A 16,599-nucleotide genomic window follows, 5' to 3' on the forward strand; every position below is an offset into this window, starting at 1 on the left:
AGGCTCTGGAGCAGTGCACACCTGTGCCGCCATCTGGGGCAGCCCAGCTGGAAGCCCCCCGACTTTGGATGAGACCATGATAAAGTAGCCCAGGTATAGCACGCATCTGTCCTCACTGTACTCGAGAAGCTAGCCTGAGCTACATATTGAGACCATGTCTCAATACAATAAAATAATTATAGACATAACACTAGATAACTTTCAGAATCTTCACAAGGCTAATAGGATTCTGGGAGACCAGAGGTTCCCCCAATCCATAGGTCACCCCAGGCTCCTGTTAGGGTCTACAGAGTTCCCAGGGGTCTCATGAATCTACTAGCATTAAACACTATTTGGCCAACTGAGTAGGTGACGCGTAGCAGAGACTCAGCTGTTGAATGCATGTGCGTTTTTTTTTTTGAGTTGGAGACCGAATTGAAAAAAACTATTTTTCAAAACAAAGATTCATTTATGGTGGGGTGTGGTGGTTTGTGATGTCAGCAATGGAGAGGCAGAAACAGGCGGATCCCTGGACTCTCAACATTACATAAACCCACTTGGTGAGTCCCAGGCCAGTGACAGACCCTCTCTCAAAAAACAAGGTAGTTAGAACTGGAGGAAGTTCAACTGAAGTTGACCTCTGACCTATACCCACACAGCCCCCACCCCCAAAGACACATACACAGACACACAGACACACAGACACACAGACACACACACACACACACACACACACACACACCCTAGATAATACTCATTGAAAGCTGGATCTGGCAGGTGTCAGTCAGCCGTCATGACAGTGGGATGGAGAGATGCAGAGGTGAGACCTCTCCTCAGGTTCAGTGGACGGAGCCCGCTCTCCTAACCCCAACCCAGTCCCCACCCCCAGTTGGCCTCTGGTCCAGCTTCCAGGAAGAAAAGCATCCCCAGACAGCGCCGACTGCACAGAGCATCATTGTCCACGCTCGTCTCCAGGCGTGTTTGGGAAGCACAGTCCAGGCCGTCCTGCGTGTCTTCGGGGTCTCCGTGCCAAAGCTGCTGGCTGCTGGCTAGTCCGGCAGAACTTGGGTATGAGATGCGGCGGCGGCGGCGGCCTTCAGTCTGGACTCTGACCAGCCGGACTCGTGATGTTCTGGGAGGGGAAAGGCCACAGCCGCGTCAGCGGATCCCACTCTGCACGCAGCACGCTTCCTAGCCCCCCGTCCACACCCACGCTGGGTCCACTAGCCTTTGCAGCTGTTCATGCACTATGAACAGTTGTCCCCGGCCTTCCCACCTCAGCTATAGTCTCCAAAGTTTGATCCTCCAAATTGCATCCGCCATCTTCTTGGCGGCCGCCAGGGACCACTGGCTCCCCTGCCTCGGCCGCCAGTCCTTTGACATCTGACTACCGCTTAATCCTGTCATTGTGGTTTAGAATTGTCCCAGAAGCCTGCAGCAAGGAGGTGGCGTTGGAACTGAAGCCTAAAACTTCTGACTGATGGGTCTGAGAGAGGACTCAGTAGGCACCGGCACTTGCCACTAAGCCTGAACCCACATGGTGGGAGAGGGCCAGCTCCCACAAGCTGTCCTCTGACCTCCACGTGCGTGCCGTGGCGCTCACACACGTGGTGTGTGTGCCCACACACAATAAATGTCATTTTAAAAAAAAGTTGTGAAGTCTGATTGAGCACTTCAGAAGAGTCGAAAGATCCCGTTTGTCGTCCCTTGTGACCCACTGCTGCGGCCCTCCCCTCCGGCGCTCACCTGCTGGGCCTTCCTGGACAGGAAGTGGGCATAGCTGTGCCCCCTGTACTGGCCTCTGGACTGCATGAGGGTGCAGATGGCACAGCTGTGGTTGGCGGCAAACTTGTTGAGTGAGCCAAAGGCGCACGGTGGGGGTCTGCTGACCAGGCTCCTGTCCTCCTCCCAGAGGCGGGCCTTCTGTCTGTCTAAGGTGGCCACCAGCTTCCTGAGGGAGGCATCCGAGAACTCATTAAAAAAATTCCTGAAGCTGGGGTACTGTCGGATCTGGAACAAAAGTGGAGGTCGTCGGTGCTGCCGGCAGAGAGTCTCCCACCCCAGCCCGCTCCCTAGTATCTATGTGAGCACCCCTCCGTTAAGTCCCCCCCCCCCCGCCCACTCTCACTTCTACAAGGCATGATCACAGCTGCAGGGCAAAGCAAAAAATGAAAGCGCATGCACACATAGCCCTGCACAGAACATGTCGCTCTGAGCCTCGTTTGGCTATAAAAATGGGGGAGACCAGATCCCCTCTCCAAAATGGTTAGGGGCAGATAAGGTTCTTCTGGTCAGTTTTCTTCTTTTCCTATGTAGACATGGCAGCTGGGGTCTCCTGGGGGCTGGCCCCAAAGACAAAGACTTGGGTCACATGTGATGTATTTGAGATCCTGGACACACTGATGGGGAACGAGGATCTGGGACAAGGCGGCCCAGGCAGCGTGGTGTGTGGATGCATCTTGAGGAGGGCTGGGGTCTTCACACTCCCTCCAGGCAGCCACGGTGGAGGATGCTCTCAGGAAGTGCACAGTGTTGATTTTCCCTACTGTACATGGTGGTGGCGGGGTGGCATGGGGGGGGTGGGAGGTGTTCTGGGTCGCTGGGTGGTGAGATGCAGATGTCCTAGGGCTGGGCTTAGGAGGTGGAAAGCTGAGGCACCTTCACACCCTCACATGGGACCTGCCTCTAGGGGAGACTGATGGTGGAGGTCAGGAGCCTGTGTGGGGACAGGTAAGCTACAAGCTTGAGAGAACCAGATCCAGCTAAACTGCTCACCGGCATGGTGGCCAGAGCAGAAAGGGTCCTTGCAGCAGGATCTGAAGGGTTGGAGGGCGCAAGGTCTCTGGGGTCTGAGGACTTGGTTTGGGGAGCCATTGAACATTCTGGTGTGTGTGTGTGTGTGTGTGTGTGTGTGTGTGTGTGTGTGTGTGTGTGTGTATATGGTGTGTGTGTGTGTGTGGTGTGTGTATGTGTGTGTGTATGTGTGTGTATGTGTGTGTGTGTGTATGGTGTGTGTGTGTGTGGTGTGTGTATGTGTGTGTGTATGTGTGTGTGTGTATGTGTATGTGTGTGGTGGTGGTGTGTGTGTGTATGGTGTGGTGTGTGTGTGTGTGTGTGGTGTGTGTGTGTGTGTGTGTGGTGTGGTGTGGTGTGTGTGTGTGTATGGTGTGGTGTGTGTGTGTGTATATATGTGTGGTGTGTGTGTGTATGTGTGTGGTGTGGGGGGGGTGTGTGTGGGGTGTGTGTGTGTGTGTGTGTGTATGTGTGTGTGTATGTGTGTGTATGTGTGTGTGTGTGTATGGTGTGTGTGTGTGTGTGTGGTGTGTGTATGTGTGTGTGTATGTGTGTGTGTGTATGTGTATGTGTGTGGTGGTGGTGTGTGTGTGTATGGTGTGGTGTGTGTGTGTGTGTGTGTGTGGTGTGGTGTGTGTGTGTGTGGTGTGGTGTGGTGTGGTGTGTGTGTGTGTGTGCGTATGGTGTGGTGTGTGTGTGTGTATATATGTGTGGTGTGTGTGTGTATGTGTGTGGTGTGGGTGTGTGTGTGTGGGGTGTGTGTGTGTGTGTGTGTGTGTGTGTGTGATGTATACACACATGTACATATAGAGGCCAGAGGATATTGATGTCCCGCTCTAGGGCTCTGCCTTATTCCCTTGAGACAGGGGTCCTCACTGACCCTGGAGGTAGGCTGGCAGCCACTGAACCCCACCAACCCTCCTGTCTCCCCCTCATACAGTTCTGGGCTTTACAGATGCATGAGGCCATGACTGGCTTCTTGATACATGTGCTCGGGATTTGAACTCAGGATCTCTTACCTGCCGTCCATCACCCTAGCCTGCCTGCATCCTATTATTTAAACTAAATCCTCTTCACCTGCCATGGGTCAGGTGTGCTCTGCATGGGCACTGTCTGGTCAAGCAGGAATTATCCCTGTTTTACAATAGAGGGAACTGAGGCTTGGAGAGGTTAAGGGACATAAGGGACACAGTCACTCAGAAGGAGGGCTGGAACCCAGGTCTCAGAGGAGGGTGCACGAGCCCTGTGTCTGCCTGGCGAGTTTGAGGGCTACTCACCTGCCTCCCTAGCTCGCTGTCCACCTCCTGGAGACCTTCCACCAACTTATGGATGACGGACTCCTCTGAGGGAAGAAAGGAAGGATGAGAAGCTGTCCCCAGTGACACCTGGCACCCGTGACAGACAGACTGCCACAGCAGCATAGCTGTTCCAATAAAGACTGGATGTTCTCTCCGCCTGTGACCTCACTTGGCTCCACCTGACGCCCGGGGAAACCGAGGGCTCCTAACGTCAGGAATGGAGACTTGCCCTCGGAGTGGCCAGCCACTGGTGTGCCACAACAGGAGGGTGACTCAGCTGCATTATCAGCCTTTGTGGTGCCGGTTTGGGCTCAAGTATGCAGGAAACTCACAGAGAGGTCATTACCAACTGTTGGCAGCTTGAGTCGGACCGAGGTGGGACCATCTACACCCGTGAAATGCACTAACACCCCAAAAGCCTCGTCTGGACCGGCACAGCAGCCCCAGTTTAAAGAGCACACCGATGGTCACTGGGTCCACTGGAGGGTCTGGGGGCAGTTCAGCTGCTTTCTTCACTCTTAGGAGCATCCCCTACTCAGCCTGGGGCATCATGGGAGAGGAGCTGTCGGAAGTTATCCCTGTGGGTGCAGGATATACTAACTGGATTCCCAGGCTCCCCCTGGTAGAGGCTGCTCATCTGGTGTGTGGCTTCTGGCCTGGACAGGCACTTCTGGGGACCCAGCTGGTTCTCCTCCTGCAGCCTCCAGCTTCTGGAACTCCAGGTCTTCTGCACGGGGTTGCAGAAAAATGAATGAGTTAGGCATCTGCCTCATTCCTCGGGGAGGTCCCGGCCCTGCCCTGCTTCTGAGGGGATTTCAGTGTTCCCTCTCTGCCCTCTGCTTCCTCACAGTCTGCAGCTGAAAAAGCACATGGACATGCCCATGGCTTCCACCCAGCAAAATCACCTTCCCTTTAAATGTGCAAGGCTCAGCCCGGTCAGTCTGATCTTCACATTCCCCTTTATCAGATGGGAATCATAAGACAGACCTCCCATGTTAAATGAGATAGTACTGTGTTAGTGGTATATACAGCAGGCACTGGGCAAGCACCAGGTTATCACTGCACACCAATGGTCCTCATGCTTTAGTGAGGTCCCCTTCAGTGCCCTGGTCTGTTTCTGTTAGCGTTCCCAAGTGACATCTAACACTCAATCACAGATCTAGCAATGCCTTTGTTTTTAAGAGCGAACTCTGAGTTTTCTGGCGGGTGTCCTGCTGAAAACTGGTCCTTTCACCTCCCCACTCTTCCCACAGCAGAAAGCCCATGGCAAGACTTGAAGTTACCACGGTAACACCAGGCCTGCTCACCTGGGCCGCTGGAGATGGAAGCTCTGTGACCACTGACACACATAGGCAGGAAGCTGTGCCGTTTGGGTGGCCGGGCCTCCGGGCTGGCAGCACCCGGAGACCCCGAGGCCTCTGTCCTCCTGGAATCCTTGGAGCCGTGTTTCCTGAGGGAAAAGGCCCGTCGGAGGTTGGACTTCTTCCCATGTGACTTCACCTTGCAGGCTGGGGCGGGGTTTTCTCCAGCCTCCTCTGCCTCCTGGACTTGAGCTTGCTGTGGGGAAGAAGAGAGAAACTGAGGCACAGCCCCTGACCTTGAGAAGGTCAAAGGTGAACTGTGGCCTAGACAGTGTAACCCAGCAGGAGGGTGATGGTCTGGAGGAGGCCAGTCGGGAGCTTAGGATGAAGCAACGGGGTGGGGGTCCCCCAAAGAACAGGGGGTGGGGGAGGGAGTCCTCACCTGCTCTCCCTTCTGTTCCTCTGCATTTTGGAGTATGGCCAGGATCTTCCTCCTGAATTCTCCTGAGGAAAGAACAGGGTTTCTTACAAAAGCCTCTGTGGCCGGCGCTGGCTTCCGAGGGGCAGGTCTGTACACTCGCCCTTCTGTCCTTTCTCTTCCCTTTTCATGTCCTGGAGTGCAAACTGGGGCCCCCATGCTTATGAGGCACTAATACTGACTGCTGTCTCCCCAGCTCCCCCTGTCCCCAGATGTCTCCAGATGTGCAGACCTGACAGTATTTCACATCCGGGCCCGGCTCCGCCAACACTAACGTGGTAACAATGGCTCCCTTCTCTGCTCCTTCCCATCATCACCCAGTTCTCAAGCCGGTCAACCTAACAGTAATAACAGCACACAGGAGCTGCCGCGCCCTGTCTGCCCTCTACTTCACAGGCCAGGATTCAGTTAGGACCTTCAGCAACTCGCAAGGACCACCCTTGCGAAAGGAGGAAACTGAGGCTAGCAGATAAAGTGTGCTCTGTCTTCACGGCCAGCGGCTTCTCAAAGGGAGGCTGAAACAGGCCTCGGCATCCCTCTCTCTGCCTCAGTTTCTCTTCTTCAAATGGCAGAGTCAAGACAGGATCTTTGAGGGGATCTCTGAGGGGCAAGGTACTAACTGGATTCCCAGGCTCTGTCCCTCGGCGGCTTCTCCGTGGGTCCACGGCCGTCAGCTGGGGTGTGACGTTCAGAGGGATGTGAGCATGCACCGTCTACAGACAGGACCTCCTGGAATCCTGGCTCCTCTGAGTCTGGGGAGCAGAAAGGCACAGTGTGCTGTGTCGGCCACACCCAGCAGCTGGCTCTGAGCCCAGGCAGGTACCAGTGTACCCTGACCTCAGGCTCCGTTGGGCTCAGGGAGCTTCTGGTCTGTGCCGAGTCTGGGGCTCTGTTTGGTGGCCCAGATCAAGCTTCTGCAGCCCCTAGAGAAACCTTTTTCTCTGCTTCTCTGCCCTTTCCTCCCTCTTTCCATGGGTTCCCTACCTAGCCACCATTTTGCTTGGTTCACTGGGGGACAGAAGATGCTTGGCTCCATGGTGTGAATAAATGTCCATGGCCTAAACCGTCTTACAGGAAAAATCCATCCTCGTAAGACCCCAAACCCATGCTCTCTAAGCCAGAAACCCTTCTGGCTACGGTGTCCCTCGAGGCTGGCTCCCACCCACCATGATGTCCAGGAAGAACCAATGTGACCAGCCCTGCTCCCTACAACTCTGGCTCCAGCTTTGATGGGCCACGTGACTATGACCTCATCACTTCACCCTTGATCTCAGCTTCCTCTCCCCTGAGACAAACAGAGATACAGACAGACAATAGGACACAGAGAGAAGTCTGAGACACTGAGAGGAGATGACAGAGAGAGAAACAGGTGGGCCTGGGGCACTCAGCTGGTAGACTGTCTGCCTGGCAGGCACAAGGCTCTGGGTTCAACTCCTACTACCGCAGAAACTGGGAGGTGGTGCACGAGCCTGTATAGCCCTAGCGTTTAGGAAGTGGGCAGGAGCACCAGAAGTTCAAGGACATTTTGGCTATACCAGGGAGTTTGAGACCAGCCTGGATTACATGAGACTCTGTCTCCAAACAGACAGAAACAAACAAACAAACAAACAAGCAGTAACAGCAAAAAAACCACCACCAAAAAAATCAAAACAACGACAAAATGAGTGTGTGTGTGTGTATGTGTGTGTGTGTGTGTGTGTATGTGTGTGTGTGTGTGTGTGTGTGTGTGTGTGTGTGTGAAGGGTTCTAAGTGGTTAAGAATTCTAAGTTCTAAGTGGTTAAGCATCCGCTGCTCTTCCAGAGGATGTGGCTTTGACTCCCAGCACCTCCTTGGTGGCTCATAAACATCTGGAACTCCAGCTCCAGGGGATCGGATGCCCACCTCTGGCCTCCACAGATACCAGACATGTGAATGGTAACCAGACATACATGTAGGCAAAAACACACACACATAATAAGAGAAAAAAAAAATGTAGCTGAGAACCAGGGCCCCTGTCTCCAGCTCTGCCACGAAAACCTCCTCAGCCCAGCTGCAGAGGATGGGGGTGGCTGAGGACTCTGCATACAGTCCTGTCAAGGGCCCAGGTGGGCTGCCTGCACCCAGGTGAGGCCATGTGGAGGTGACCAGCTCCTGTCCCTTCTCCATCTCCACCCCCGCCCCTCTCCACACTGCAGGAGGCCTAGTGTGGGCATCAGAACAAGGCTGGCCAATCCCAGCCCTGGGAAGATCCCAGAGCCGGAGGGAAGCTGCAGTTGCTATGGTAACTGCCAGAGCCCACTCACCATGGATGCTGGAGGTGGAAGGTCGCTGGCTGCTAATACACAGGGGTAGGAAGCTGGGCCTCTTGGGCCGGGTTTCTGGGCCAAGGGCAGTGGCTGCACCCACTTTCTTGGGTTCCTCGGGGGCAAGCCTCTTGAGGGACAAGGCTCTCTTCAGACTGGACTTCTTTTCCTGGGATTTCTTCCTGGGGGGCGGCGGCGTTGGCTTTTGGGGAGCCACTTCCGGCTGAGGGACTTGCGCTTGCTGTGGGGGAGGTGAGAGAATGTGAGTCAGGCCCCCGGCCGTGAGGACAGGGTAAAGGTAGCCCCGGAGAGGGACAGCCCAGAGTGGGTGGCGGCCTCAGGAATTAGGGAGTAAGGCTAACTGGGAAGGGCAGGTGGAGCACGAACCCGGAGCTGCAGCAGCCCAGCAGGTGTTCTCTGGTGCTGGTGCCTCACCTCTTCCTCCAAACGGTCCCCTGCTTCCTTGAGCAATTCCACTATCTTCCAGATGAGCTCATCCTCTGCAAGAGAGCATGGGTACCACCACTCCTAAGTACACAGACAGTGTTCGGATCTGGACTCCCAATGTGAACATGGCCTGTCTGGTTCCCTCGGAGATCCACAACAGCTCCTTAGAGGGTTTCGAAGGGAGAAGCCCCCTCCTCCCCAGGGCTAGGATTACAGGCGTACACCGCCACACCCCGTTTATGGGATGCTGGGGATCTACTGCCGACTTGGTGTATGCCAGGCAAGAATTCTACCAACTGAACCACACCCCAGCCCGGCCCCTCTTCTCTATCTTTTTAAATACATTTGAAGAGATCAAAAGCAAAGTCACGTGCCCACTGGCACGGAGGCAGGAGCATTGCTAAGCAGCCTTTCTAGTACCTCTGCTTCCCTCCGGTTAGACTCTAAAATCAGCACACAGTGCCAGAAGCAGCGGAATAGACAAGAAAGCTGGGCGTGTTCTGAGACTCACCCTGCTAGGGCAGTAGTCACCTGAGTGGCCCCTTAGTTTGCGGCAGCCTCCCACCCCCAAGGAGAGAAGGACCTTAGCCATCTGGACTCACGGTCAGGCTTTTGGGGCTCCTCTTCTGATGGGGGACCTGCAGTTTGGGCAGAATTCTCTGAGGATTCAGCACGGCCTCCCTCAGAGGGCGAGGCCTGGGGGACTTCAGAATCTGGTCTCCCTGGAAGTCAGATGCGTAGACGCCAGGGTTAGTGACACTCCACTGACCTTGTTAACCCACAGAGTGGATCCCACAGAACGGGCCAGACAGCGGCCACCCCCAAGCCTTCCCCAATTCAGAAACTGGCCAGGATTTCCCGGTGAAAGGGGGGTGTCTCAGAGACAGGCCCCCCTCCCACCAGGTCTCCCTCTCATGAGAGTCACAGTGTGTGGCACCGAAGCCTCCAGCATACAGCTGAGGCCTCCGGGGAGCGAAGGAGACTTCGCTCCACAGCCCCAGCTACGGGACGCCTGGAGGCCTGCTCCCTCCTTTCGTCACGGAGGAATGAAGGCTCCAGGGGCAGACACTGCAGAAACCATCAGAGCGGGGGCTGGACAGAGCACCTGGCCGGCACCCATAGGCCCGAGGGGTGGGAGATTAGCTCCCTCCACCCCTCCCCAAACCTCATCGCCTTATACCAGCTAGTGTGCATCCACACCAAGCACTCGTTTGTGTGAGCTGTGCGAACCCATGCGACAGCGACTATTTTATCTATTTTTATAGATGGGGGCGGGGAGGGGGGTGCATTAAGGCCCAGAGGGGAGTCACTAACCCCAGGCCACACAGCATGTGGAACGGTGGCACCCCATGGGATCTCAAGTGCTCAGCTGTTCAACCTCATAGAAATGTCCCTCACTCTCCGCATCTGATCTCAGTTGAGGACATTTAGGAGATAAACTTAGGGCACCCTGGTCCTTGGGGTGGGACAATGGGGTTACCCTACTCTGCTCACCCCTGCGGATCAGCCCCAGGTCCGCCTCCTCGGTGTGTGAGGCAGCCAAGCTGGACAGTACGTCCCCTTGGCCTTCTGCCTCTGAGTTCCGGGGCCCTGTGGGCTCCTCAGCAGCAGGCTTCCGGTGACTGTGTTTCTTCCGACCTGTCTTCTTCTCCTGAGATTTCTTCCTGAGGCCCGGCTCCTCGGCTGCCTCCGGGAGCTTGCTCGCCTCCCCTTTGCCCTTTGACTTCCTGCTGGCCTTCTCCCTGGGCTCCTCCAGACCAACCCTCAGGAGTAAGATGTTCAGCAACACACTCATCCAGCTCTGCTGGGCTTGCTTCGGGGGCTTCTCTTTCTTGGTGTCTTCTGGGGGTCCCTGCTCACAGGGGAGAAATTCACTCTCCTCTCCCAGAGGGAGGGCTGGGGCCACAGCTCCCTGGGCCTCTGCAAAGTGACGTGGGCTCCCAGAAGCTCTGGCCCCGTCGCTGGCCGTCCGACGAAGCGCCTTCCTGTAAGTGGGCCCGGAGGGGTACTTGGAGTTCGAGGACTCAGGGTCCTTCTTGGGAACTTGCCGGTCCAAGGATTGGGCTCTCTTGTCTGTGGGAGGCTTCCTTGGGCCCCTCGGGGTCTCCACTGGGCTACAACCAAAACAAAGAGCTCCCTCAGTTGAAGAGTCACCCATTCCCCCTGCACTCACAAACCCCCGTCGCCATGACGCCACCCTCTCCTGGTGATGCTTTCCAAAGCTGCTGTCCTGTTTAAAGTCCTCCACAACCCCACAGGGAAGGGGGTCCCGACCCCCATTTTCCAGAGAAGGAAATGGAATCAGATTCTCCAGCTGGTCTGCGGCACCGCCAGAGTGGCCAGAGGGACACAGACCTGTTGTCATCACCCCTCTCCCCAGGTGATTTCGGGTTTCTCAGGAGACCTTTGTCCCCGCAGAAGCAGGACCCTCACACTCCCCCTTGCGAAATCAAAGGCCAGGACAGCAGCTCACAGAGAAAACCCAAACACAGAGGCCCTGGGCACCCAAGTCTCCTTTACAGGAAGGCTCAGGAACAGCCCGGACTACCTAAGCTGTTACAGCCCTGAGGGGAGCAAGGAGCAGGGGTGGGGGTGGAGGGGGTGAGGGAAGGGGGGGTTCTGGGTGCTGTTCCCTCCCTCCCTCCCTCCCACCCTCCTTTCTTCCTGTACTCCACTGTTGCTTTAGAGACGAGTTCTCATAACTGTAGCCTAGGCTGGCCTCGATCTCTCGGTCACGCCTCAGTCTCCTGAGGTATACGGTCATGCCTGACCTGGCCTGTTTCATGCTCAGGGCAAGCAAGCTGTGTTATGATCTGTGCTCTTTCCTACATGTGGCATTTATGTTTTCAACACTGGGGCTGGAACCCAGGTCCTTGAACACGCCTTGAACATGGGCCACGCCCCTGCGTGGTCTTCTGTACGCCCCTTCCCCCCTTTCTATCATTTATTATGTTTATTTTTTCAAGACAAGGGCCTCTGTGTAGCCCTGGCTGTCTTGGAACTCAATATGTAGACCAGGCTGGCCTCGAACTCAGAGATCCTCCCAAGTGCTAGAACTAAGGGTAGGTTACCATGCCCAGAAAATATATGTGTCTGTCTGTGGATGTGAGTACATGTGTCCAGAGTCCAGAAGAGGGTGTTGAACCCCCTGGAGCTGGAGTTACAGGCTGTTGTGAGTTGTCTGATGTGGGTGCCTGGAATATATATATATATCTATGTATGTATGTGTGTATATGTATATGTATATATGTATGTGTGTGTATATATGTATATATATGACATAATATATATAACGTCATGAGCTGGCAAGATGGCTCAGCAGTTGAAAGAGTGTGCTGCTCTTCCAGAGGACCCAAGTTCTGTTCCCAGCGCCCACCTCAGACAGCTCACAACTGTCTATCACTCCAGCTCCTGGGGATGTGATGTCCTCTTCTGCCTCCACAGGCACCCCCACATGGCAGATACACACGTATCCACAGTCACACGTATGGCAGATCACACACACACACACACACACACACACACACACACACACACGATAAAGTATGTATTCATCACATCCCTTGCCTTTACTAACCAGTTAAATTATCTTAAACATATTCTGACAGGTCTGGCACAGAGGCAAAAACAGGAATCTGAAATTGGGCTGGTGAGATGGCTCTGGGGTGAAGGTGCTTGCTGCCAAGCCTGCTGACCTGAGTTCAATGCCTGGGACCCATGTGGTAGAAGGAGAGCTCTGACTCTGACAAGCTGTCCTCTGAGTTTCATCTAGTGCCACAGCATGAGTACACACACACACACACACACACACACACACACACACACACACACCACACTACACACTAAATTAATTAAAATGTAATACACTTCAAACAAAACATCTAGATTTACAATTCCCTGTGTGGGATCTGTGCAAAGAACAGGAAAGGACAGTAAACCGTGGAAAACTGCTGTGGTGAACACAGGGAGATTTGAAGGTGACAGCAGGTGACACCTTCTCTCCCTCAAGCCTCTGTCTGGGGTGGGAGACCTGGACCCCACAGCAGGTCACCATCATCCAGGCCATCAAGACCCACACCACTGCTGGTGTCACACATGGACCATCCTGAAGGAAGTGAGGATGTCCTTGGGTCAGGGGAGGAGGTGGGGAGTCTGGACAGCAGCTCTGGCTAACGTTCCTTAGCGGGAACACACGGGCCGTGCAGAGACCCGCAATACTGACTGCACCTCACCTAGAAACTGGCTCATGTTCCTGAGAGCCCCAGAGTAAGATGCCTTACTTTTGTACTTCCAAAATACAGCTCTGGGTGGGATAAGGAGGAGAAAAAAATTGAGGAAAATGTTTGACTTTGCCCACATTCACTAGTGATGCCTCTGGGATACAGTCATGAGTAAGATGCCACGTACATCTAAAACAGAACGTTCTGGTGTTTAAACTGATAAAGCTGGGGCTCAGAGGGCATGCGGGCTTAAGAAAAGGCAGAGTTAGACCAATGGACTGCCTGACTATATTAATTAGCTCAAAGGAAGTTGAGCCAGAAATATTAACAAACGGGTCGGGGCTTCTCTTAGCCAGGATATAGCTGTTCACCAAATCATGGAAGCCGTTAGTCATAGGTCAGCTCAGGCCCCTCTTCTTCCCTGAGGTGGCTTGGCTCCGGGGTCCATCCCACCGCAAGTAGGAGCACTCCCACCCAGCTGAAAGAAAGGAGCAGCCATCTTTAAAAAGGGGCAGTTGCTATGGAAACAGTTTCCCCCAGCGTGGAGATGAGCTCAGCCTCTTCCTGCTGCTATGCTACTTCACCACACCCACATGGTGCCACACTTCCCAGTGAAGTTTCCCAGTGAAGGACCACCCCAGGGTCCCCACGACCTCCTGACCTCAAGCCCATGACTTCTTATTTGCCAGCCTCCTGTCCAAGGTGTCCTGGCCTTCAATCCCATGATCACTTCCTGGCAACTCTTTCCAGATGGCCTCAACTGACTGAACTCAGCTCTACTCTCCCTCGGCCCCTCTGCCTGCTCCTTCTCTGGAATGTTCTAGAAACGCTGTTCCAGATCCAGGTCCGGGGCTGAGAGAGTGTGGCTGGCCAGAGTGGGTGAGCCTGTTACCCCAAAGAGACCTTCTCTGTTGGATAGTCTGTTTTTCCTGAGAAGACAGTGATACACTTCCCCACGTTCCACGGCCACTGATCTTTCTAGGTTCTCAGTGTGAACGTTTGCCCATCTAGGAGTCATCATGGACAACTGACTGTTTTGTTCACATGTTTGGTCATTGCAGGGGAATCCTGCCCTGGCCCAGACCAGGAGCCCATAGCAACCCAGCCACTGATGTAAACACATTTATTGCATGGCTGAGAGCTCTCAGAACAAAGTCCACCCTAGCCAGAAATGCCTGGGTGATGCGTGGATCACAGCTTAAGATAGGAAAATGGTTCCGGCAACTCATTTCACAGCTACAAAGGACCAGAGAAGTCACACCAAGCTGGCATGGTTTTCCCCAGCACGACGCTGTGTTTGGCATATTTTCTAAACTGCACTCTGACCTCATCATTACATTGGCCTGGCCTCACATGCCACAAAGCACTCCCTCCTCCGCCCCTGTAGGCATTGGACACACACGTCGCCTCACAGATACCATGGAAGGCCTTCAGGGACACATCCTGTACACTGCCAGCCTGCCCTAACTCAGAATGTCCAATACTGCCTCTGTTTCCAGTGTAAGAGGCTAAAAGCCAAGCTTGCTGCTGCCTCATATCTAAGGCCCACGAGGGAGGCCTGGCCAGCAGCTTCCCTGCTGTTCCCACCGCTGGCCAGGCAGGCCCTGAGTATTTATGGAACAAATAAATAATTATACACAAACACACTGTGAGTCCCTTCACCTCTGTGATCTCATCGACTCTGACAGGGCCCCGAGAATCAGACCGTCTGGCATGGGGAACTGAGGTCATAAGCCACTGGCACACTGTCAGAGTTCCAGAGCAGCGGGGAACAAAGAGCCGGGCCTGAGTACTCTTCTGCCCGTCCCATTCCGAATCCTGTCTTCTCACTCCTGCACCAAGCAACCTCTTCTCAACACAACGCACGCGCAGCCCACACACAAGATGATGGGCCCAGAGTGGGCCTCACAGCCCCATGGCCAATGGCTCTGCTGAGCTCAGGCTGTCTCTCGTGGGCCCATGCCTCCCACAGCTATCCGTCAGGCTCTGAAGCTTCCCAGCAAGGGCCAGGAGAAGCTAACTTCAAATGCATCATCTGGACTCCCCTGCAACGGTACCGACACTTCCACAGCTCTTGCCTTCCCACCTGCCGGGTAGTGAGGTGCTCCTCTGCTGGGTAGTGAGGTGCTCCTCGGAGACCCCTGAGCCTCCACTGGCATGCCTGGAATGGGAGACACGGTGGTCTTGTTTTCCCAAAACGGTGGGCCTGCCCTGTGCCACACCTGGCCCCACTTGTTAAGTGATGACAATTCAGGGCCTCCATCTTTTTTAGAAGTAGGGTCTTTCTTGCGTTCCTACAAAGTGCCGATCATACCCCCTGCAGTGTGGGAATCCTCCAGACCCATCCTGGCAGGTGTTCCTGCTCAGAGGCCGGGTCTGAAGGGAGATCACCTTGGGCTCAACAGAAGTCTGTGGTGGCCTTCCTTTACATAATAGAAAGAGAGCCACCAAACCTCTCACTGTTCCAGTCTGTCACCCCAGTTACCCCAAGTCTGTTGGTGATTCCTGGCTCCCTCACACCTGAGCAACCTTCTCTGATGCTCCCAGTTGGTCCTTGGACACTTAAACATTGTGGAGGCCAGGGGCAGATGCAGGTGGGCAGAGGCTCCTGCCAGAGTCCCAACCTCTGCAGTCCCAGAGGGATCAGCACAGTGCCTTCCTGAACACAGCTGCAGGTCCCAGGAGACCCCTCAGCAGCCACAGACCACTGTGGTGGGTCAGCTACACTGACCTGGGTTCTCTTCGTCCATGTATATGTATGTGCTTGTGCATGTGTGTACAAGGATGTGATGGGAGGTTTTGTGTGTGTGTGTGTGCGTGTGTGTGTGTGTGTGTGTGTGTGTGTGTGTGTGTGTGTGCAGGGGTGTGATGTGGGGGGTTGTGTGTATAGTGCATGTGTGTGTGTGTATGTGTGTGTGTGCAGGGGTGTGTTGTGGGGGGTTGTGTGTGGTGTGTGTATGTGTGGGGTAGGGGTGTGCGGGTTTGTGGGGGTGTGTGTACCGCGACACACATGTGGAGGGCAGAGGAGTCATTCTGTCATGCTTCCTCTGTGTGGTTCCAGGGACTGAACTCAGGTTGTCAGGCTTGGATGTCAGGCAACCTCTACCTGCTGAGCCATCCTGCTGGCCCCTGTTCTGTCTTTTTGAAGAAGGCGGCCTGGGTGGTGGTGGCACACGCCTTTAATCCCAGCACTCGGGAGGCAGAGCCAGGCGGATCTCTGTGAGTTCGAGGCCAGCCTGGTCTACAGAGCGAGATTCAGGACGGGCACCAAAACTACACAGAGAAACCCGTTTAGAAAAAAAACAAAAAAATAAAAATAAAAATAAGAAAAAGGTCCTAGGAGGCTCAGCAAGCCAGAAGCAGAACCAAGTCTGGACTTGGGGTCTATTACTAGTATGTCTAGCTTCCATTCGGGACCCTGAAATACCCACCCATTGCCCGGGTTCACACACAAGGAAAGGATTCAACCCACCTGAGACCACAGAAGTCGCTGCTGTCCCGGGACATCCCTGGGCTGGGATTCCTGGAGCGGGGCATGGCCCCTGTTCAGTAGAAGTCCTGTGCGGGTCGGTTCCTGTGCCTCCGGGAAGAAGCTGCTGTTGTAACAATATTCACAGGGGCTCAGAACTTCTGGGCTGTATATATCACTGTCTCCCGGGGCTGAGCTCACAGGTAGCCAACCAGAGGGCAGCCTGGCCCAACCCTACCTGTGCTGCCCGCCCGGGCTGCTTCCCCCTCCTCCGGGCTGTGCCAGAGATAGGAAGCTTGGTATAACTACCCAGGAGAGGGAGGAGGAGGAG

The 16,599-nt window shown here is 54.6% G+C and overlaps 1 protein-coding gene across 1 annotated transcript; it reads right to left on the reverse strand.

The window, feature by feature from the left end:
* Positions 1–687: 687 nt before the first annotated feature.
* Positions 688–16,336, reverse strand: Bnip5 (BCL2 interacting protein 5). Its single transcript, XM_059243883.1, has 12 exons — positions 16,272–16,336; positions 10,074–10,693; positions 9,182–9,301; positions 8,568–8,632; positions 8,133–8,373; positions 6,470–6,601; positions 5,814–5,875; positions 5,378–5,627; positions 4,672–4,797; positions 4,050–4,114; positions 1,726–1,989; positions 688–1,111 (listed from the first exon to the last, which is right to left on the reverse strand). The coding sequence occupies exons 1-12, from the start codon at positions 16,334–16,336 to the stop codon at positions 1,076–1,078; spliced, it is 2,046 nt and encodes a 681-aa protein (XP_059099866.1). The 3' UTR covers positions 688–1,075.
* Between the last annotated feature and the right edge of the window lie 263 nt (positions 16,337–16,599).

This window comes from Peromyscus eremicus, chromosome 16_21, assembly GCF_949786415.1.
Source record: "Peromyscus eremicus chromosome 16_21, PerEre_H2_v1, whole genome shotgun sequence".
NCBI classification, from domain to species: Eukaryota; Metazoa; Chordata; class Mammalia; order Rodentia; family Cricetidae; genus Peromyscus; species Peromyscus eremicus.